The sequence below is a fragment of the Muscardinus avellanarius genome (genome assembly GCF_963383645.1).
Source record: "Muscardinus avellanarius genome assembly, chromosome: 3".
Taxonomy (NCBI): domain Eukaryota; kingdom Metazoa; phylum Chordata; class Mammalia; order Rodentia; family Gliridae; genus Muscardinus; species Muscardinus avellanarius.
Window position 1 is genome coordinate 141,856,217 of NC_137788.1, and position 24,211 is coordinate 141,880,427.

General features: G+C 38.8%; 1 protein-coding gene across 1 annotated transcript in view; it reads left to right on the forward strand.

Annotated features, from left to right (window-relative positions):
* Positions 1-10,563: 10,563 nt before the first annotated feature.
* The window catches only part of NRG4 (neuregulin 4), a gene marked incomplete at both ends in the record, with an annotated part of 29,838 nt that continues 16,190 nt past the window's right edge, over positions 10,564-24,211 (forward strand). Inside the window, one exon of the mRNA XM_080691667.1 lies at positions 10,564-10,676. Within this exon, the coding sequence (XP_080547793.1) occupies positions 10,564-10,676 (113 nt within the window). The remainder of the gene's footprint in view (positions 10,677-24,211) is intronic.

Here is a 24,211-nt window from a genome sequence, read left to right on the forward strand (position 1 = left end):
TTTTTTTTCTGGCACCAGGGGTTGGATCCAGGGGTGTTCCACCCCCAAGATACACCTCCATACCTTTTTTATCTTATTTATTTACTTATTTATTTTTTTGTGTGTGGTACTGGGAATAGACCCTAGGAACATTCTACCTCTCAACTACTCTCCCAACTCTATATGATTTATTTTTAAACAGGGTCTTGCTAAGTTGCTGAGGCTGTCTTCTAACTTGTAATCCTTCTTTCTCTGCCTCCCAATTACTGGGATTACAGGCATGTGCCTCCATCTCCAGCATGCTCATGCTTTCATTCTAGGTCTTCAAATTTAGTGTGTAGCCATAAGAAAGTTACTAAATTTGTCTAAGCCAGGAGTAGGCATTATTTTTGTAAAGGGGCAGATAGTAAAGATGGCTTTGTGATCCTGTCTGCTTCCCTTCCTCCATTTCTTCCTTCCTTATACTGGGAATTTAGGAGTGTTCTGTCTCTGATATAACCCTCAGCCCTATTTTATTATTTTGAAATAAGATCTCGCTAGGTTGAGAGTCTTACTACATTTCTGAGACTGGTCTAAGACCTGTTATCCTCCTTTCTCAACTTCCCAAGTATTATAAGCATGGGCCACTATGCCCAGTTTATGGACCAGTTTCTGATACAGCAGCTTAATTCTGTTTTGAAGTCTGAAAGCTACAGATTACATGATGGGTAAATGAATGTATGTTACTGTGTTCCAGTAAAACTTTATATATGGACATTGATATTTCAATTATATGTAATTTTCACAAAATATTATTTTTATTTCTAACTATCTAAGATTTAAAAAGACATTCTTACCCCAAAGACCATATGCAAGCAAGTGAAGGGCTGGGTTTGGTCCATATACCACAGTTGGCCACTATTTGCTCTAAAGTGTAAATTTTTCACTTAAAAAACCAGCAGTTTTTGATATGATTGCTCTGGAGATTAAGTTTCAACATGAATTTTGGAGGGGCCATAAATATTTAAACCATAGCAGTTTATGTGACATATTGTGAGTGTTTTAATGCTTGTTTTTTTATAACCTTTTAAAAATATAAAAAAAATTAGCTCAAGGGTCAAATAAAAACAATATGGCCTGTGGTTTGTACTTCGCTTATGCCCTGCTTTAGAAGGTCCTTCTCATTCTTTGGTGCAGTCTGTTACCTGGCTCCTTACCAGCTCTTCCTGAAAATAAACCTGCCAGTCAAGTGTTCTGCTCAGGTACACAGAGTGCCTACTCCTACTTCCCACTCACAGCATGAGGTCTATGGGGAAAGGGATGTACTGACACATTAGAGTCCACACCTTTAGAATAGTCAACCAAGAATAAACAACCAAGAAATACGAGCAGACAATAAGATTTATCAGATATTTGAGGAAAAGCAACTTAGAAGACCAAGATAACAGACACTGACCCTGGAAATAATGTAATGCAGGGAACTAAACAGAATCTAAAGATATTTTGTAATTAGCATATTTGAGATGTTATTGATTCCCTTAAACAAGAACAACTGTTGAAAATAAGAAAATAAGCTATTTGGCTAAGCATAGTCACACATGCCGGTAATCCTGTCACTTGGAAGCCTGAGACAGGAGGATCCAGGCCAGTGAAGACCTGCAGCAACTTTACATCCTTTGAAAAAGACGAGGAAGAAGATAAGTCAGGTGCTGGCACATGCTTGTGATCCCAGTACTTAGGAAACTGAAACAAGAGGATTTTAGGTTGAAGGCCAGCCTCAGCAACTTATCAAGACTCTGTTTCAACAAAAAAAAAAAAAAAAAAAAGAAAAAGAAAAAGAAAAAAATGGCTAGGAGTATAACTTAGAGGAGAGTACCCCCAGGCTCAGTCCTTAGTACCACCCACATGCACACAGAATAAAGAGCTCTTTATAGATTCAAAATATCAGTAAAGTTTTTTTAAGTCAATGGCAAGGATACAAGGTACAGTTGAAAAACCTCCATACCACTGATTAAAAAATAGAAGGAAAAGCCAGGCGTGGTGGTGCACGCTTGTAACCCCCGCACTTGAGAGGCGGAGACAGGAGGATCGCGCAGGTTCAAAGCCAGCCTTGCTGGCTTAGGAGACCCGGTTTCCAAATAAAAAGTATAAAATAGGTCTGGGAGTGTAGCCCAGAGGTAGAAGGGTTTCCAGGAACCCCAGTACCACCAAAAAAAAAAAAAATTACTTGAGTCTTGCTGCTGGGAATATTAAGTGACCCAGGTAAGAGGAGATGCTGTTCTTGCACAGTTCATGGGTCTGTTGTGAATAATAATTACATGATCATAAGACAAGTACTTTTTATTGTCTTTCAACTTGTAGAGTAAATTTCGAAACAAAGTATGAAAGTATGAAAGACTTCATTAGAATTATTGACTAGAATATGAGTATTAAAAATCATCCTAATACTGAGTCGAAATACAGCTAACTGCGTACAGTGGCACATTCCTGTAATCTCAATACTTGGGAGGCTGAGATAGGAGGATCCCAGGTTCAAGTCCAACCTAAGCAACATATCAAGATTTGGTTTCAAAATAAAAAGTAGAAATTGATGGGGGTATAGTTCAGAGGTAGAATGTCACTGGCTTCAATCCCAGTATGAACAACAACAACAGAATGATGTAGCTAACAAAAAGGAGTTAAAAGAAGAAATGTCTAAGGAAAGCTCACAATACAGTTCCTCATTTCACATGGTGAAGGAGCAGTCTGTGAACTGACCCAAATTCATTAAACCTAATAGAAGTAGGGTGGGGACTGTACACTTGTGAGCTCTGTGCCTGGTAGGGTCAACCAACTGCAAATCTAGTTTTTTGTTTTTTTTTTTCTTTTGGTGGTACTGGGGGTGGAACCCAGAGGCTTTCTACCTCCAGGATATACTCCCAGACCCAATTTATATATTATTTGGAAACAGGGTCTCACTAAGTTGCTGAGAGCCTCACTAAATAGCTGAGGCTGGCTTTGAACCTGCCCGATCCTCCTGTCTCAGCCTCCCAAGTGCAGGGATTACAGTAGTGCGCCACCACGACCGGCTAGGTTGTTTTTAAGTTTACATCTATAGTGAACATACACAGACATTTGGGGGATCATTATTCCCTAGATAATGCAATATTGTGACCATTTATATAACATTCACATCATATTAGATATTATAAGTAATCTGGCCCCAAGCATGGTGCATACCTGTAATCCCAGTACTTTGGTGGCTGAGACAGAAGGATTGCAGGTTCAAGACCAGCCTCAACAACTTAGCAAGATGCTATTTAAAAATTTAAAAAATAAGCCAGGCATTGAGGGGCGTGCTTGTAATCCCAGCATTTGGGAGGCTGAGACAGGAGGATTGTGGTTCATGGACAGTCTCAGCTACCATTTAGTAAGGCCATTTGCAACTCGGTGAGACCCTGTTTCAAAATAAAAAAATAGGGCTGGGGGTATAGCTTGGACATAGAATGCCCCTGGGTCTCATCCCCAGTGCCACAAAATAAAATAAAATTAAAATAAAAAGCTCACACACACACACACACACACACACACACACACACACACACTTTTGAATTTTTTGTTGTTGTGGTGGTGGTGGGAATGAAATCCAGCAGCCCTCCACCTCTGGGCTACACTCCCAGACCTATTCTAGATTTTATTTGGAAACAGGGCCTCACTAAGTTGCTGAGAGCCTCACTAAGTTGCTGAGGCTGGCTTTGAACCTGCCCGATCCTCCTGTCTCAGCCTCCCAAGCGCGGGGATTACAAGTGTGCGCCAATGCCCAGCTCTAGAAATGGTTTTTTTTTTTTTTTTTTTTTGGTGGTACTGGGGTTCCTGGAAGCCCTTCTACCTCTGGTATACACTCCCACGGGCTACACTCCTAGACCTATTTTTTAACATTTTTATGTGGAAACAGAGTCTCTTAAACCAGCGAGGCTGGCTCCGAACCAGCGCGATCCTCCTGTCTCCGCCTCCCAAGTGCGGGGATTACAAGCGTGCGCCACCACGCCTGGCTAGAAATGGTTTTAAATATACAGGAGGGTGGTGCCTAGTGGTACCAGGGGATTATGGGCTCAAGGCCAGCTTCAGAAACTTAGTGAGACTCTGAGTAACCTATTGAGACGCTGTTTTAAAACAAAAAAGTAAAAAAATAGAACTTCGGGTGTAGCTTAGGGGTAGAATGCCCTTGGGTTCAGACCATAGCACATGCTTGCACACACATGCATGCATTCATGTGCACAAGCATGCACACACACTATATATACATATATGCACATATATACATACAGTGTGCATATATGTATAGTGTGTATACAAAAAGTATGTGTGTATCCTATAAAATATATATACACATATATACAAGGTATATATGTAAACAATATATACATATATGTGCATACATATGTACATACATGTATGTATGTGTATATATGCACATATATATACACACACAGGAGGATGCAAACACTGTGCAATATTATAGGGATTCAAATATACACAGATTGCCGGGCGTGGTGGCGCACGCTTGTAATCCCCGCGCTTGGGAGCCGGAGACAGGAGGATTGCGCTGGTTTGGAGCTAGCCTTGCTGGCTTAAAAGACCCTGTTTCCAAATAAAAAATACAAAATAGGTCTGAGAGTGTAGCCTGGAGATAGAAGGGCTTCCAGGAACCCCAGTACCGCAAAAACAAAAACAAAAACAAACAAAACAAAACAAAAAAACCCACAGATATACACAGATTTTTTTTTTTTTTTGCAAGGGGTCTCAGAACAGATCCCTGGCAAAATTAGAGACGACCGTATATTATTTGAAATTACAAATGTAACTAAAAGGAGAAATAAAGGTAGTGTTCTTTATTTATTCATTTATTTTCTGGTACTAAGAATTATACCCAGGGGCATTCTATCTCTAGGCTACACCCACAACCTTCCTTTCTTGTGGCACTGGGAATTGAACCCAGGGGCATTCTACTTCTGAGCTACACCCCCATCCCTATTTTATTTTTATTTGGAAACGGTCTCATTACATTGATGTGTGTCATACTACTTGCTGAGGCTGTCTTTGAACCTGTGATCCTCCTGTCTCACCTCCCAAGTATTGGAATTATAAGCATGCACCACCACACTCAGCTTCTAGCCCCTTTTTATTTTATTTTGAAACTGCATCTCATGAAGTTGCTGAGATTGGCCTTGAATTTGTGGTCTTCTTGTCTCAGCCTCCCAAGTACTGGGATTACAGGCGTCTGCTACCACACCTGGATGTTAGTGCAATTTAACACTGAAATGAAGAAAATTAAGAAGTAGAGAGTAGTGTTATGTGAGCTCAAACCATATTTTTTTATAGCTGAGTCTTAGATCTGGGAGTGTAGCCTGGAGGTAGAAGGGCTTCCAGGAACCCCAGTACCACCACCAAAAAAAAAAAAAAAAAAAGGATAAAGTTTAGTTTATTTCTGCATTGTATGAGTCAAGTAGTAATGTTGCCTAAACTGTGGGTTTTTGTTTTTTGGCTTTTTTGGGTTTTTTTTGGTGGTACTGGAGATGGAACTGCAGGGGGCCTTCTACTGCAGGGCTACACTCTCAGACCTATTTTATATTTTATTTGGAAACAGGGTCTCTTAAGCCAGCTGAGGCTGGCTTTGAGCCTGCTGGATCCTCCTGTTTCAGCCTCCCACAAGGGGGGATTACAAGCATGCGCCACCACGCCTGGCTTGTGGGGTTTTTGTTTTTTGAAACAGGGTCTCAACTAGATTGCTGACTCTTGCTACATTTCTTTTCTTTTCTTTTCTTTTCTTTTCTTTTTTTTTTTTTTTTTTTTTTGCGGGTCTGGGTATGGAACCCAGGGGCATTTTTACCTCCGAGCTACATCACCTGCCCTATTTTTTTATTCTTTATTTGAAACAGGGTCTCACTAAGTTGCAGAGGGCCTCACTAAGTAGCTGAGGCTGTGTGCGAACCACGATCCTCCAGTCTCAGCCTCCCCAGTGGCTGGCATTACAAGCGTGCGCCACCACGCCCGGCTCTCTTGGTACCTTTCTAAGGCTGTCCTTGAACTTGAAATCTTCCTGTCTCAGCTTTCCAAGTCCTGGGATTATAGGCATGTGCCACCCCACCCAGCTTGAGTCATGATTTTAGAAAAGATAATCATCTAGATGCTTGGCATATTTTAGGTAATTATATGATGAAGAACCCTGTACTTTATTTAAGCAAAATTATAAGTTTGGATAGTTTTCATAGCTATATTGTTACTTAGTCAAGTTCAATAATTCTATCATTTCAAATTGAACATGGTATTAGAAGTGCTATTAGAACTATTATCTTTTTTCAATTTTATAAGTTCTTTAAGTCATATAAGTTATATGTGGTATATGAAGATTTTCTTTTTGTACTAGGGATTGAACCTAGGAGCATTCTACCTCCAGACTACACTCCCAGCCCTTTCTTATTTTTGATTTTGAAATAGGGTCTTGTTAAGTTGCTGAGGGTGTCACTAAGTTGCTGAGACTAGCCTCAAAACTGTGTTTCTCCTGTCTCAGCCTCCCAGGTACTGGAATTATAGGTGTGCACCGCCAAACCCAGCTAGGAAACTAACGTTTTAAAAACCCCGAGCCACATGTAAAAATTCCTCTTCTCCGCAAACACAACACTCTGGAATTATTCAGACACGCAAAGATAACTAAGGAGTCTAAAGAAGATGGTTTATGGCATAACTTTAAAACTTGGACAGTGACTTGGAAGTGCAGCTTAGTATTACTCTTTTTCTAAGTGAACTTCAGCTCCACTCGCAGCTCTGAGCATGCGCGCTGAAGGGGCGCGGCCGTGGTTGTGCCTGAGCTCTCTGCATACTCTGGGGGGCCTCAGCCTCGCCTACACTGCGCCATACAACCAGACTGTAGACATGTCAGAAAACGCAAGTCACAGCTGCTGTAGTCTACAATGTTCAAAAAATGTTTGAAATGTGCATAAATAACATAATTTATTTTGTGTGTGAATGTAAGTTTTTATTGAGCTAAGTCCTATTTGTTTTTTTGGGGGGAAAAAAAAACCTCAGAAATGAGCCAGTGATTATTTCAAATAAAATAGTTTTATTTTTATCATTTGTTTGTTTATTTATTTAATGGTACTGGGGGTGAAACCCAGGGACATTTTACCTTCGAGCTATACCCCCCCCAGCCCTATTTTTTATTCTTTATTTTGAAATAGGGTCTCACTGAGTTGCCGAGGACCTCACCAAGTAGCTGAGCCTGTCCGTGAAACCCGATCCTCAGGTCTCAGCCTCCTGAATCCCACCATGTCCGGCTCTCAAATAAAGTAGTTTTAATGCATATGTGTACTCTCTTCTCTCTCCCCTCACCCTCTCCACTCTTCCCCCTCCCCCCTCCTTTTCTGTTAAAGAAAGAAAGAGTGATTAGCTTTGGGAGAAGACTTTGTTATTATATCTGTGTTAATAAGAAGTCATAGATTAAGATTTCTTCTATACAACCTTTGTATTTAAGTTTGGAGTAAATTAACCTTTATAACAAAATCGAGAGCTTATAATGATGTAAACATAAACACATAATCTCTACAAATATATTTTTAAATTCCTTTGTCTTTGTTACAGCAGAGAACTTTGCACATAAATATGCCTCATTAGCTACTTTGCCAGATGCCAAGTATTTTTTAAAAGAAAGGCATGTATGAATGTTGATTGTAATGTGCAATCCTTGGTATATTTCAAAGTGCTTTTATAAATGTTTCAAATGTTCTGTAGAAATGAAATTTTTTTAATGCTGCTAGAGATTTTTCTGTAGTGTGTTTGACTATTTTCAATAAATTAAAAATTGGAAGTTACTGATTCTACCTACAAGTCAGATTATTGATAAATAGGTTTTATGAGACAACTCAATTCAGATCTTCAGTTTTATTTACTGCCTCATAGCTTTAATATACAATCTAATACAGCACTCTCCGACATTAAAATGTTTATCAGGATTTTCTTCAGGGAAAGTTTGAGATTAAACTACATTATTTAGGAAATCCTTTATATTTGGTACATTTATACTTTTTAATATTGATTTTTCTAGTTTTATTGATTTAGATTTTTGTTGATATATAAGTATCTAAAAGTAGGTGCTCTGATTTTGTTACTCACATATAAATGTCTTATTTTCAACATTTAAGAATATTACTCTTAGGACACTTGACATCTTATAATACCTTCAGAAGATAATACTTTTTCCTAAATTATTAATTTTAAACTATTTTAGGTGCTGTTTCTCAACCCTAATCTTTTGACCACGAATGAAACTATTTAAAAATTAAGATGCCAACAGGTAATTTCTTGTAAGTTCATACTTTTGTCAATGTGTGTCATTTAGTATCAGAGCAATAAATGTATTAAGGGCTATATTGTTCCAAAATCATCCTGAAATATGAAATACTTTGGTTTTAAAAGACCTACATGCTTAACATTAAGTTATTTTATTTTAGATTTGTTTTATTGCTTTTTTAAAAAATTGGCCAAGTCTTGCTTGCTCTATATCTGATATTCTCAAATAATAACTGAATTAAATAAGATTAAAAATAAAAATAGACTCAGAGATAGTGACTCAGGATAGATGAGTTTTCTTTATTGATAATTGTGAAGTACTAAGATATGTCTAGTTATAATCCAGTTAAAAACAAGAACATTAATTTCAACTGTGATAAAGTTACATCGGCCCTCAATAGAAAATTGTATGTGTTGACTTCAGTGATTCTGATGTAATGTTAATTAAAATTTTATTTGTTGGCTAAGTTATTTCTAAAACATGAATAATATTATTAAAAGTTTCTTGATTATAAAGAAGCACGGCATTGTGTAAGAAAGAATCTCTACAGGAATCATTTCACCACAGAAGTTCTTTGTAATTTTGTTTTTCTCTACATTTTTATACTTTTATAGTTTATAATATGGTACTGAAACAGGTTTTTCTCAATTCCAAAGTAAAAAAAGTTTAAAAATTTTAAATTCTGAACGTGGAGACATCTGGATTATTACGATTATGTCTTAACAGATATTGGCATCTTAGTGGCAAAAATGCTGGGAAGGTTTTCCTACATCAGTGTACTGCCTTTAAATGCTCAGCTGGGTGCCAAGTGGGAGTAATGCCCCTTTTGTCTTCATAGTGGATGACTCTAAATCATTTTAGACAGAAACAATCAGGAAGTAACAATGTGCAGAGTGTGTGTGTGCGTGTGTGTGTGTGTGTGTGTGTGTGTGTGGTGTTGGGGATCCAGTCCAGGGGTACTCGACCACTGAGCTACATCCCCAGTTCTTTTCATTATTTTGAGACAGAATTTCGCTATGTTGTCCAGGCTGGGCTTGAACTTGCAATCCTCTTGTCTCAGCCTCCCAAGTACTGGGATTACAGGTGTGTCACCGGCTTGGCAACAATGTGCAATTTTATAACAGTATGATTCTCCTTTTGAGGCCAAAAGATAAAGATTTTACATTTTTCTAATCATAAAGAGCAGTACAGTGAATCAATGAATCTGACTATAGTTACTTCTAGTTTCTTTGGCTCAGGTGGCCAGGAGGGAGGAAGCGGCTTCCCGCACCACCAAAGACAGGGAGTCGGGGGAGGTAGATATGGAAAGAAAGAGAGGAACCAAGGGAGAAAGAAAAGATGAAGAGGCGAAAGAAGATAAAGAAGGGAGCGGAGAAGGAGAAGGAGGAGGGGAGAAAAGCAGGAGAAAAAGGAAGATTTGTTTTCTTAATATTCTGAAAGTCTTGATTATTAAGCTCCAACTTAGGTTTTTAGTTTTACTGTAGACCTTCAGTCTTTACAGTTATTATCTCTTACCTAAAGTCCTCTTGCAAATCAAAGCCTTATGAGATTATATTATCTTTAGTGATTGACACTGTCATATGTAAAAATGTGAGAAAATTTTGAAAATCAAATTTATTTCAGTTATCTAATTTCTGTCACCACCACTTCAGATTATAAAGTATTTAAACCTAAAAGAAAAATTAAGAATCTAAATGCAGCCTTTTAACAGGAAAGCTCTGAGTAGTACTGTAGAATCTCGGGACTAAACATAAAGAATCTGCTTATTTTTATTTGTTTACTTTTAAGTTACTAGGAATTGAGCCCAGGGACATTCTACCTCTGAGCTATACTCCAGCCCTGTTTTATTATTTTTATTTTGAAACGGGGTCTCACTAAGTTGCTGGGAGCATTGCTAAGTTGCTGAGGCCGTCCTCAAGCATGCAGTCCTCCTATGTTAGGCTCCCAAGTACCAGGACTATCACCATGCACCACCATGCTCAGCTGGCATCTATTTATTCTAGAACAGTAATCACTGCCTTTTAATCTAACTAATGTAGCGATTTCTTATTTCTGTTATGTAGCTTCTAAATCCTTTATAATGAACGAGAATATCCTTAGAATGGAATCATCTTTCTCTCAAAGTCATTGACATCCTTGCCTATAAGAAAAGGAATAAGATTCTTTCATTTTGAGAAAAAAAATAAATTAATTCTAATTTTTAGAATTGCTGCTTCATTCTGAGGCTAGTTATTCCTGTTCCTTATGTATGAGAACTTTAATGTGCCTTTCTCTATTCCATGTGTATATGTGTTTTAGATCACGAGGAGCCCTGTGGTCCCAGTCACAGGTCATTTTGCCTGAATGGGGGGATTTGTTATGTGATACCTACTATTCCCAGCCCATTTTGTAGGTGAGTGAAATGGACTGGGGGGAGGGTAATTTTGTTGTTTTTTTTTTTTGTAATTTACTAAATTCTTTGAGAAGTGATAAAACATTTAAAAGTGTAAAATAAAGTGTAGGGAATATGTTTCATACCCTCTTTAAGTAGAGCAGAAGTATGCTTTTATTTTTTTAATTTTTATTGGTGCATTATAGTCATACATCTTAATGGGGTACAAAATGGTGGAGACACACATGTACGCATCACCCAGTTAACCCTTACCCAATTCCCGCTCCATTTTCTCCCCATTCCTCTTTCTCATGTTTGGCTTAGTGATTGACACTGATACTATTTGTTAAAGTACATCATGTGCATTAGAGAATTTTCCTCTACTCCCCTCCCATTCCCTCAGTTAGGTCACCTTATTTTCTCATCTATGGTATCTCCTTCTTTGCCTAGAGTTCCTCCTATGACCCATTTTCTCTCTAGCTTCCGCATATTTGGGAGAACATCGATTTCTTATTTTTTGTGACTGACTAATCTCACTTAGCATAATGTCCTCCAGTTCCATCCATTTCCCTGTAAATGACATAATTGTGTTTTTCTTTATGGCTGAGTAGAATTCCATTGTGTAAATATACCATAGTTCTATAATGCATTCATCTGTTGATGGACATCTTGGCTGGTTCTATAGTTTGGCTATGGTGAATTGTGCAGCTGTGAACATAGATCTGCATAGATACATTTGGTAGTTTGGTTTCTTTTCTTTTGGGTAGATACCCAGAAGTGGTATTGCTGGATCAAATGGTAAGTTTGTTCCCATTCTTCTGAGGCTCCTCCATACTGTTTTCCAAAGTGGTTGCACTAATTTGCAATCCCACCAACAATGTCTTAGAGTTCCTACTTCTCCACATCCTCGCCAGCATCTGTTGTTGTTTGTGTTTTGAATGATTGCCATTCTAGTTGGAGTTAGGTGAAATCTCAGGGTAGTTTTGATTTGCATCTCTCTGATTGCCAATGATGTTGAGCATTTTTTCATGCATTTATTGGCCATTTGAATTTCTTCTTTTGTAAAGCGTCTTTTTTGATCGGGTTATTTGTTTTCTTAGTGCTGAGTTCCTTGAGTTCTCCCTATATTCTAGGCATTAGTTCTCCATCGGAGAAGTTGGCAAAAATCTCTTCCATTCTGTCGGCTTTCTGTTGAGGTTCTTGATAGTTTCCTTTGCTTTACAACTCTGAACATTAACACATGAGCTCTTTAGGGGACGTTTTCTATCTAACCATAACAAGTGCCTACCTTATAAGAGCCACTCAATGCATATTTGTCAAATAAATGAAAGAACAAGCATTCTCTACTGTGTGCTCCAGTATAGTAGCCAGTAGCCATGTATGTGGGTGTTGAGTACTTGAAATGTGCCTACTGTGACTGAGACATTGGAGATATGTAATGAGCATAACATTTTTGGATTTTGAAGACTTAGTATGAAAAAACAATATAGACTATCTCATTTTTTAACATGGAGTATTTGTTAAAATTATATTTTAGATATATTGAACTAAACAAAATATATTGCTAAAATTTTGACTTTTTTGCTTTTTAAAATCTGGCTACAAAATACATAATGTTAGACGTTCTATTTCTGTTGGACAGAATTGTAATATATGTTGCTCTGTACTTTTTTTCCTTAAGAATATAGCCAGGATATCTGTTTATCTCAATATATGGCTTCCCAATTCTTTTTTACACGTGTAAGATATTCCATTTATACAAATAAATAATAGTTTATTTAACCAGGTCCCTTATGATGAATGTCGTTGCACTCATAATTCTACAGTAAATAACATTATATGTCAGTCTACACATGTATGAATTTGTATGCCTGTAAAATAATTTTATAGAAGTGAGAGTTTTGTAATTTTAATAAGTGTTGCAAAATTGTTCTCCATAGGAATTGTAATATTGTAACAACTTACTGAACTCTCACGATAAGGTGTTTGGGTACCTGTTCTTTCCATACCCTGGCAAAAGAATTGACAAACTTTTGGAATTTTGTCAGTCTAATAGATGAAAAAGTATCTCAGTACTCTTTTAATTTGCATTTTTCTAATTATGAGTAAAATCAAACATCTTTCATCTTAAAATCTTTTGATAATGTATTTGTTTACATATTCATTTGTTTTTAATAATTAGACTCTTGATTCTTATTTTTCCTAGAACTCACATTGGTAAGTTTGGCCTTTGTAATATTAATTGCAGATTATTATTTACTAGCCTATGGTGTTTATTTTTTATTTTTGTTCAATAGTTTTTTGTTTTGTTTCATTAGTTATATTTACCAGGTTTTTTTTTTTTTTGTGGTACTGGGGTTCCTGGAAGCCCTTATGCCTCCCACTCCCAGACCTATTTTATTTTTGGAAACAGGGTCTCTTATGCCAGCGCGGCTGGCTTCGAACCTGCGCAATCCTCCTGTCTCCGCCTCCCAAGCAAGGGGATTACAAGCGTGTGCCACCACGCCTGGCTTGTTTTTATCTTAAGTATACCAGAATTCGAGTCATACTTAGACAAGCCATTTTTAGTCTAAGATTTGTTTCAAGAACCTTTTTTCTTCTTTAAAAAATGCCTTTTATAGCAGTACACTGTGCTGCTATAACAAAATATCCGAGACTGGATAATTTATAAACAACAGAAATATATTTCTTGCAGTTCTAGAGGCTAGGAGGTGCAAGGCCGAGGCATTTGGTTTCTGGTCATGGTCTTCTTTTGCTTCCTTGCATAGCAGAAGCAGCAAATACTGTGTGTCTTCACATAGCAGAGGAGAGAAGGGCAAAAAAAGAATGAATGTCGTGTCCCCTCGTGGCAGAAACACAGGAGAGCAAAAAAAGGCCTAAGGTAGCTCCCTCCAGCCTTCCATAAGACACGACTCCATGTAGGGGAGAAGACTCCTGTGATACCTCCACAATGGAGACTAAGTATCAACACGAATTTTGGCAGGGACAGATTCAAATGATAGTAACTAGCCAGTTTTCCCAACATTATTGGTTTATATATCATAATTACCATTAGAATATTAACCCCATGAAGGCAGAGATTTTTATCTATATGTTTTCTGCTCGAGCAGCACCTCAAACATAGTAGGTGCTCAATAAACATTTGCTACGACTTTGTTATATACAAAATTCCATGTGTATTCAAATTCTTACTAAAATATCTCTTATTTCTTTTTGGTCTGTTAGTCTATTTATGTGACAGTAGTAATCTTTATTAATTGTTAAGTTTTTATAGTAAGTTTTTTTGGGATATGTGGTGCTAGAGATTGAAACCAGGGATGTTCTACCTCTAAGCTACACGCCCAGTCCTAGTTTTATTCTTTATTTTGAAACAGGGTCTCGCCAAGTTGCAGAGGGCCTCACTAAATAGCTGAGGCTGGCCTTGAACCCTGATCCTCCTGGCTCAGCCTCCCAAGTACTAGGATTACAAGCATGTGCCACCATGCCCAGCTATAGTGAGTTTAATATATAGTAAGTCTAGTAAGTCTGATTGTTGTCCCTTTCCCTGGCTCTCTTTGCTTTTAGATTTTTTCATATGAATTCTAGAATCAGTTTATCTCTTTAGAAAAAAAAACCTCTGTGTGTGTGTGTGTGTGTGTGTGTGTGTGTGTGTGTGTGTGTGTGTGTGTTATGGGAACTTGAACCCAGAGGCATCCTATAGGCATGCACCACCATGCCTGGCTTCTTTGATGTTTTAAATGCATCTAAAACAGGCATTGAGTAGGCATTCAATGATTATATATTGAATGAATGGATGGAATAAATGTCCTCTCTACTTTGTTGAATTCTGTTATTGTTTGTAATAATTTTATGTTAATTCTCTTGGGTTTCTCATCATAGGATGGAAATTAAAAAAAAAAACCCACAGTGTTCTGAAACTCAATTAAACTTTTTATCCTCTATGAAGCTTCTCACGGTAGAATTATCATTCTCCATTTTATACCCTGTGGCAGAGTGTCCAGTAACCTCACGTGATCCTCTCCACTTCCCAGCCTCACTTGCAGTTAGATTACATTCATGTGATAGGTTTCTGGACAATGGAGAATCAGCAGAAAGGATGCAAGCCACTTCCAAGTCTGGCCCTGAAAAACTCTAGCCCTCACTTTTCCTGCCTCAGTGACCGTAGAGGCCATGTTTTCCAGGAAGCAGAGCCAAGAGATGGAGAACGCTACCTGACTGGCATTGGGCATTGAGCTGTAAGGTGAGCAAAAATAAGCTTTTTTATATTAATATACCAGGATTTGAGAGTTTGCCCTTAGTTGCAGCTAACATTAATTTTACCATTATGTGCCCAGATTGTACCCAGACACATTTCTACCTTATATCTCTTTTTGGAACTAGGCTTAGCTGCCTCCTAATAGAATTTAAGCACCTAGGGCAGACACATGCTCTTATTTATCTTTGAATTTTCTCCATCTAGTATATAACATAGAATTTAATGAGTATTAAAAATTTATTTAGTATATTGTTCAGGAGAAAAACCAGGACTAATTTTGGAAAGTGTAGCTCATTTGAAGACCACATGCTTTGCATGCTTGAGGTCCTCAGTTCAGTCTCCAGCACCAAAAAAGGGGTGGAGAGAATAATAAAGAAGAAAATCTGTACAGAATATCTTTACAATATAGAATCTAGTAGATTTTTAAAATAGTCATTTAAATTAGTACCAAAATTAAAAATTTTCTTACATTAGAAAGTAGAGGATGAATATTTCATAAAAAGTTATTTCTGATTTTACACAAGGAAGTTACTGAACTGGTTTTTGTTCTTATTTAGTTCACAAATTTTCCTTCTCTCATCTCAAAATTGTTTTAGTTTAATAGAAAATTAGAGTGAGAAAAGACTCAAATGAGGGAAGGATCATGAAAAAAATCTTTAAAATACCATTAAAATAAATAATTTCCTCTATTTTACACCTACCTCATTCTTTTTACAAAATATCACCACCAATATGTGTTAAATGAAAATTCCAAATATAGAGGTAATCCTGGCCATCAAATAAAAATGTGTAATAATGATATTTACAGACTCTTATATGCAATTACCATTATGAATTTCACTGGGATTTTTTTAGTTTGAGCTAGATTTTATTTTTATACTCTGATACAGTCATTTCATTTGATTCATATCAAGTGTCTCAGTCAACATTCTTACTGCTATTATCCAAAACAACTGACTGCACAACTCAGAAGAAAGAGCTTTATTTGCTCACAGGTTTTTAGAGATTTCAGGTTCAGTCTTTGTTAGGCTGGGGTCTGTGGAACTCAGGGCAGTATGGCTGGCAGCAGAAAGGAAGAGAGAGCAAAGCTCTGCTCTCATGTCATGGCAAGAGAGCCAGCAAGAGAGGGGATTCAAAGACCAAACTTCCAGGGACCTACCTTCTCTAGCCACATCCTACCTGTCTAGGTTACCACCCAGTAAGTCAGTTACAATGGATTTATCTACCAATGAGATTACAACCCTCATGACTTAATTATGTCAACTCTGAACATTAATACATGAGCTCTTTAGAGAATCTTCTATATCAAACCATAAAATCCCACCCCTGGCCCTTAAAGAGCCCATATCAGAATACAAAATGCATTTAGTCCATCTCTAAGAGTGCCCAAAATCTTAACATTTCCAGCATTACTCAAAAGTCCCAAAGTCCAGTGTTTCCTCTGAGACTCAAAGTGGAGTCTTGGCTGTGAGCACCTGCAAAAGAGAATAATCAAAATAAAAAACAAGTTACATGCATCCAAGGTACAGTGGCACAAAGTAAACTTTGCATTCCAAAAGGCAAGAATAGGACCATAGAAAAAAAGGGATGGGACCAAAACAGGATCAAAATCCAGCAGGGCATGCACTGGATCCTGCAGTTCCATTTCTGGCATCGGGTCACATTGTGTGAGATGTGATCTCCACCGGACTTGACAGCCCCGCCCCTTGTGGCCTGGTTAATTGCAGTGAGTAGTGTACTTGCTCTTCCTCTTGGCTCTGTGGCTCACAGATTGCAGCCTTTCCTCGTGGTCATTCCACTTTTATGGCATTTCTGAATTGTGAAGGTTTTTTTTTTTTTTTTTTTTTTTTTTTTTCCCTGTAATCTTGGCTTCACCCTTACACAAATTGCCCTGTTTGGGCCTACTTACAGGGATTTCAACTCTCTACATGTTGCCTAGCCTCCTAGGCCTTCCTTTTAAATTTGGGGGAAAGACTCCATGATCCCATTTTTTCCAGCAAAGCCAGAATTATGTGAGCACCCAAGTTGACCACCAACAGAAAAGTAGTCACACCCTTTTCAACCAGCCACTGGGCCTTTGTCAGTCACAGCTGCCACTGGGCCTGTCTCAGTCCTGGCCACCACCAGGCTCTTTTTAGTAACAGCCACCAGTCCTGGGCCCTTGTTTCCATGGTTCCACACTTGGGCTTGAACTGCCCCAACCACATTTCTTTCTTTGTTTCTATGCAAAACATTTTACCTCACTCTCTCTCTTTTTTTTTTTTTTTTTTTTTTTTTTTTTTTTTTTTTTTTTTTGTGGGTCTGGGGATGGAACCCAGGGGCATTCGACCTCCGAGCTATACCCCTCGCCCTATTTTTTATTCTTTATTTTGAAACCAGGTCCCACTGAGTTGCAGAGGGCCTCACTAAGTAGCTGAGGCTGTCCACGAACCACCATCCTCCTGTCTCAGCCTCCCGAATGCTGGAATTACAAGCGTGCGCCACCGCGCCCGGCTTCATTTTACCTTTCTTCATCCAATTTTTTTCTGTTATAGCACCATCTCTCTGGGCCCCAGCTTGACACATGCCTTTCTGGCCAAATTGTAAAGCTGTAGTGTCTCTCTGTTTTGGTTTCTGCCTCTGAAATCCACTGTACAATTTGCTGAATGCAGACATCAGTATCCATAATACAGTTTGCTGTTTGGAGATTTCCTCTGCCAGCTCAATCAGTTCATCACCCTTAAATAGTCAATTCTTTCTTTTATGGGTTTGGGATGTTGACTTATATTTAGGCATCCCTTATTCAGATGGGCAGCATGGAGTGAACATAACAAGCCTGAGGTTGTTCCCTTAGAAAGGCCTACTTTTAGACTGGGCCCTTGCTGGTGTCTGGGAACTTGACTGGTGTCCAGTTTCCTGTACTTATTTAACACTTTTCCTAAACAAGGGTGTCTCACTGTGCCTAAACTCTATAAGCAATGGGTTAACAATGCTGAATACTGCATTTCTTTTGGAAGTCTGGAATGTTGGTGCATGCTAGGCATAAGAACCAGTTCCCAGTAGAAATCCTGAGCACCGCGTCTGGTCGGCTTCTCTGGTGGATAGCACTTCACGTGCATTGTTGCAGCGTATCACCAGAGCACTCGGGCACGTTCTGTGCGACCCACTGGGGGAGGACTCTAGACGCTGGTGTTGCTTTCCTGTGGGCTTTCCTTTTTCCCTTTGCAGTTCTCACTCTATGTCCTTTGCTGCAATAACTCGTTGCTGTAGGTACAACTGTATGCCCATCCCATGGAGTCCTCACAGCAAGTCATCAAACCTGGAAGTTATAACGGAATTTATCTATGTGTTTTTTCCTTTAATCAAGGACTTAATTTTTCAGGGTACTGTTAGGTTTATAGTAAAATTTGGGGGTGATTAGTACTGGCTATTGAACCCAGAAGCATTGTACCTCCACACTACACACCCAGCTCCCTTTTTCTAAATTTTGAAACAGGGTCTCACTAAATTGCTAAGGGTCTTGCTAAGATGCTGAGGTTGGCCTTGAACCTGCAATTCTCCTCTCTCAAACTCCTAAGTACTGGGATTACAGACATGAGTCACCATGCTCAGTTCCTCCCCCATTTCTTTTTCCCCTTCCTTCCTTCCTTCCTTCCTTCCTTCCTTCCTTCCTTCCTTCCTTTCTTCCTTCCTTATTTGGTACTGGGATTGAACCCAGGGGCCCAGGTAGGGGATTCTACCTCAGAGCTACACCTTTAGAAACAGGGTCTTGCTAAGTTGTGGAGCCTGGCCATGAACCTGTGATCCTCCTGTCTCAGCCTCTCAAGTACTGGGGTTATAGGCATGTGCCACCATGCCTGGCTTCTGTCTTCAATCTACCTCACATTTTATTTTCTCCCTTTCCTTCCCAATTCTTGTAAGCTGTATAGTTCTTTTTTGAAGGACATATAAGATTTTAATTCTGTTTTATACCTCATCCCCTCATTTGTTCTGTACTTAGCAGTCTTGCTGCTTGCCCTTTTGCTAATGCCTCTTCATCAGATGTGTGCTGAAGTCCGTCTTCTAGCTGCCGTCCACAAGTGGGGCTCATAGGGTCAGCGTTCTTTATGGGCCCCAGTACATTTGCACACTTATCCTCTACTCTCTGCTTTCATCACAGGTCACCACAAACAAGAAACCTAGTTCCTACAAGTCAAGATGAGCCCTTACCTTCAGGAAGCATTTGTAATGGTGCATGTTGCCGTCTACTACCACTGGCTTCCTTGATAGTACCTGCAGCTCTTCTTTGCGGCCTCTGCCAGATCTCAACTTCTTGTGATATTTGTGTCACATATTTTAGAATCTGTGGATTACAGCTTTTTTTTTTTTTTTGTGGTACTGGGGATGGAATCCAGGGGCCTTCTACCTCCAGGCTACACTCCCAGACCTATTTTGTATTTTATTTGGAAACAGGGTCTCTTAAGCCAGCTGAGGCTAGCTTCGAACCTGCATGATCCTCCTGTAATCCCCTCCCAAGCGCGGGGATTACAAGCGTGCGCCACCACGCCTGGCTGGATTATAGCTTTTTAAAGACATTTCTGAAAGTTGGAAGTTTCACTGTCACTCTCCTCATACCCTGTCGGTTGGGACCTAGTTCCATGAGAAACCCTCCCACTTAGGGGCTGAGAAGTGCAGTCTATTTCATGCACCCTGTGCCTAGTGAAGGAGTGTATAGTTGTACAGAAGAATAACTAGATAAGGAAGATACCTAAGATTTCTGCCATGCTTCCATTTTTTATTAAACATAATGAGCATTATTGTCTAAAATACACTTAGATGAAGAAAAATGATGTATAACTTTGGTAAGGACTAAAGGATGGATGTAAACTTTCCAATCTATGAAATGTCCCTTTTTTTTCTAACAATATAACTTGATTATTTTTTGTAAATGGTGGCATTGTCTGTTACATGCAAGTGACCCTGGGGAGTTAAGGCTTTAGTCGTTAATAAGTACTGCTTTGTAATAGGGAGCAAGTTATTAGAAGTGAATTATCTGAAACTCCTATACTACTCAGGAGTTGATCCGGTTCTAGATTGTAGACCTATGTGAAGCAAAATTTTTCTCATACATATAGTTTGAGTATAAGATTATCAAATGAATAAAAATAATCAGTAAAAGTCAAATAATGTTTTAGGTACTTTATATATACCCACAAAATTTTTCGAGAAAAAGCATAAATTAGTTAATTTGTCAGTAAAATAATTCTAAAAGTCTTTACATGGCAATTATAAGATTAATAATATAAAACAAAGAAACTCAAATTACCATGTGCAGTGCAATTTTAGCCTAGCGCTTTACTGTTTGTGTTGTTTTAATAAATCATTTGTTTAAATTGTTGACAGTGGACATGTGGGGGAAGCATGAAAAATATGTCATCAGATCAAATTTTTATGTGTGTATGGTACCCAGGGACATTCTACCTCTGAACAACACCCCAAGTCCTATTTTATCTTTATTCTGAAACACGGTCTCCCTTAGTTGCAGAGGGCCTTGCTAAGTCACTGAGGCTGGCCACAAACCTGCAATCCTCTTGTCTCCCTCTCCCAAGTTCTGGGATTATAAGTGTGGGCCACCACCCAACGGTGATCAGATGATTTAATAAGTTTATTTGACATGCAAAAATCTAAATATTAAAATGCCAATATATTCTGTTTTAGAGGCCTCATATACGTGTCCTAAACATAGCACTTAGAAAATAAAATATATTATAGTTGGGTGATTCATCAAAGATTATTGTTTATTTACTTTGGGGGGAGTCCTTTTTTGGTCAGTGTTTTACGAATCTGACTTTATATAGTCATGATTCAAACTATAACTTTTTAATAAAACATAGCCTTTTATAAAATTTTAATTTTAGCTATTATATCTTAACAAAGTGGCACCAAGGTAAAATTATTTGTGTTTCTTCTCTAAACCTACATGTTCAAATAAATGTCATTAAAACAGTCCAAATACAAAAAAGAAGGATCAAAATTCACTCAATTTGGAGAAAAGAAAAGAACAATATGACAAGCTGTGCTGACTTAAGCACAAGCTAATGCTGTTGCTGCCTAACGCTAGTTATGATGAGCTGTTCTGCTATATTCAGGTGTCAGCATTTCTGTTATGGACTTACACTGTTCTTTTGAGAATTTACTGTAATTTTCAGCCTGAAATAAAAGCATGTTGTTGTTTCTGAACCTCAACTGAGTACATTAACACAATAGGAAGAAAATATAACACAAGTGTTAGGTATCTGGTTACATTATGTAGCTGTTTAGTAACCTTTAAAAATCATCTAAAGCTGTCTAAAACTTGTTAGAGAAGTTTCACAGCGCAGAGTGGACAGTCACGAGTCTGTCAAAGCCATGTCCTCATAGCACTGTTCCTATGGCACTGCTTCTTAAGCCAAAACCGATACAGGCATTGGGTCTTTATAAAACAGCATTGTCTCCTAAAACGTTTTCAGAACACTGAATAATTACGATGTATTTCTAGATTATATATGTGGTATATATGCATATACACATAGTTATTGCTTTGTAGTCAGATTATTCCAGTTTAACAAATTTCATAAACCTATAAATACAACATTGGTGCATCAAATTTACATATTGGGCTGGGATCATAGCTCAGCGGAAGGGCATATGATTAGCATGCACAAATCTGCAATACCAAAAAAATGATTTTTTGCATTATCTCTTTCTCCATTTATATATTCATTTCCTTCTCAGACTTAACACCTTTCATAAAATTTCCCTTCCCTACTTAACACCACTCGTGGCCAAAGTTCATATTCAAGAGCTAATTTGAGCCAGGCGTGGTGGTGCACGCTTGTAATCCCAGCATTCGGGAGGCTGAGACCGGAGGATCACGGTTCGCGGACAGCCTCAGTTACTTAGTGAGGCCCTCTGCAACTCAGTGAGACCCGGTTTCAAAATAAAGAATAAAAAATAGGGCAGGGGCTGTAGCTCGGAGATAAAATGCCCCTGGGTTCCATCCCCAGACCCGCAAGAAAAAAGAAAAGAGCTAATTTGATCATTTATTCATAAATTTATTCATAAATAAACATTACTGAGCACCTCAGTATGCCAAGTGTTCTGAAATATGATCTCAGTGAATCATTCTGAGGTCCCTTATTAGGTAGATGAGAGGTTCTGAGTATAAGCCCCTCTGTGACTCTATACCTGCAGATTCTGTGTACCCAGGAGTTCATTCGGGAACATGTATTCCAGTAACTGCCCGAGGAAAGTGTGACTGTTACCAGGTACTAAATGTGAAGTAGAAAAAAATTAGCTTTTCTGCCTCATGGTTTCTTTTTTCAAATTATGCTTTCTTTCTGAAAATCTCCATTTGGATTGAGCTATGTCACTGTAGCTTGCTGTCTTGCTTTTCCAAGAGATATATAGGCATTTTAACTTTTTTTGTAGGAGAAAAATTGAGAAGAGAAGCAGAATTTTATGGTTCCAAATAGACCATCACTTATATTTCACCAAGGTTATAGTAAATTTTTTTAGACCTAGCCAGGCTTAGTGATGCATGCCAGTAATCCCAGCTACTCAGGAAGCTAAGAAAAGAGGTTTGTAATGCAAGGCCAGGCTACACATCTTAGACCCTATCACAAAAAGGACTGGAGCCAGGCGTGGTGGCGCATGCTTGTAATCCCAGCATTCGGGAGGCTGAGACTGGGGGATCGTTGTTCATGGACAGCCTCAGCTATTTAGGGAGGCCCTCCACAACTTAGTGAGACCCTGTTTCAAAATAAAGAATAAAAAATAGGGCAGGGGGTATAGCTTGGAGGTCGAATGCCCCTGGGTTCCATCCCCAGACCTCCACACACACACACACACACACACAAAGTGCTGGGCGTGCTCGGGAGGCTGAGACAGAAGCATCATCATAGATTTGAAGCCAGCCTCCATTTCAGAATTTTTAAAAATTAATAATTTTAATTAAAAGCCTTTTTTGTGTGGTACTGGGGGTGAAACCCAAAGGCTTTCTACCTCTGGGCTATACTCCCAGACCTATTTTTTTATATTTTATTTGTAAACAGGGTCTCACTCAGTTGCCGAAAGCCTCACTAAGTAGCTAAGGCTGCCTTCAAACCTGTACGATCCTCCTGCCTCCAGCCTCCCAAGCATGGGGATTACAATTGTGTGCCACCAAGCCTGGCTAATTAAAAGCTTTTAGCTTTGCAAATCTTTTTAAAAGTCTGGGAGGGCCTAGGTCAGAGGTAAAATGTTCCTGAGTTCAATCCCCAGTATCACACACACGTGGGGAGGCAGGGCTGGAAGCCGAGGATTTAGCTCCGTAGAAGAAAGAGCACTTGGCTAGCATGTACAAGACCCTGATTTCAGTCACCAGTACTGAAAAAAATTGTCCACCTCAAAGTGCTCCATAATTTTCTGTGACCGTCTCCCCGGTAATGACTATAAAAATCTCGAAGATTATTCTTGATCATAAAAAGTGCTAGTATTAGAAGGAGGGGCTGGTATTTGCTGGGTGTGGTGGTGCACGCTTGTAATCCCAATATTTGGGAGGCTGAGAGAGGAGGATCACAGATTCAAGGACAGCCTCAGCAGCTAGTGAGACTCAACCTAGCAAGACCCTGTTTCAAAATAAAAATAAAATAGGCCTAGGGGTATAGCTTGGAGGTAGAATGTCTCAGGGTTCAATCCCCAGTAACACACACACACACACACACACACACACACACACACACACACACACACACACACGTGTGTGTGTGTACTGGTATGGCCTTAAATAAACACATGAAGAGTGTTGATTAATATATGGGTCACCTTCAGGTTGCTTTTGCAAACTTCAGCCACTCAATATTGAATATCCATGAAGGTTACAAAACTAATTTCTACCTGAAAGTTGTCATAAGAAGTGTTAGTATAGTTTTAAAGCCTTTTTTTTTCTTTTTTACTTACTATCCTGAGGCCAGGAAAGCAAGCTCAAGAAACCAGATTTTACCTGTAGTCCCTCAATTCGTGTGAGTTTCTCTTGTCTTGAAGTCCCTCAAATTTCCTAAGTTTCCTGGTCTGTCAACAAATAACTTTCTTACCCTGTGGGGCCTATAAAGCAAGGAGCAAGCCAGTCTCATTAAGTGAGCTTTGTAGCTAGCATGTCCATAAGTGACGTCAATGTACTTCTCTGCATGGTGGCACTTGCTCGTAGACAGAAGGATCACAGTTCACAGACAGCCTCAGCTACTTAGTGAGGCCCTTTGCAATTCGGCATGACCCTGTTTCAAAATACAAAATAAAAACTAGGGCTGGGGATGTAGCTCAGAGG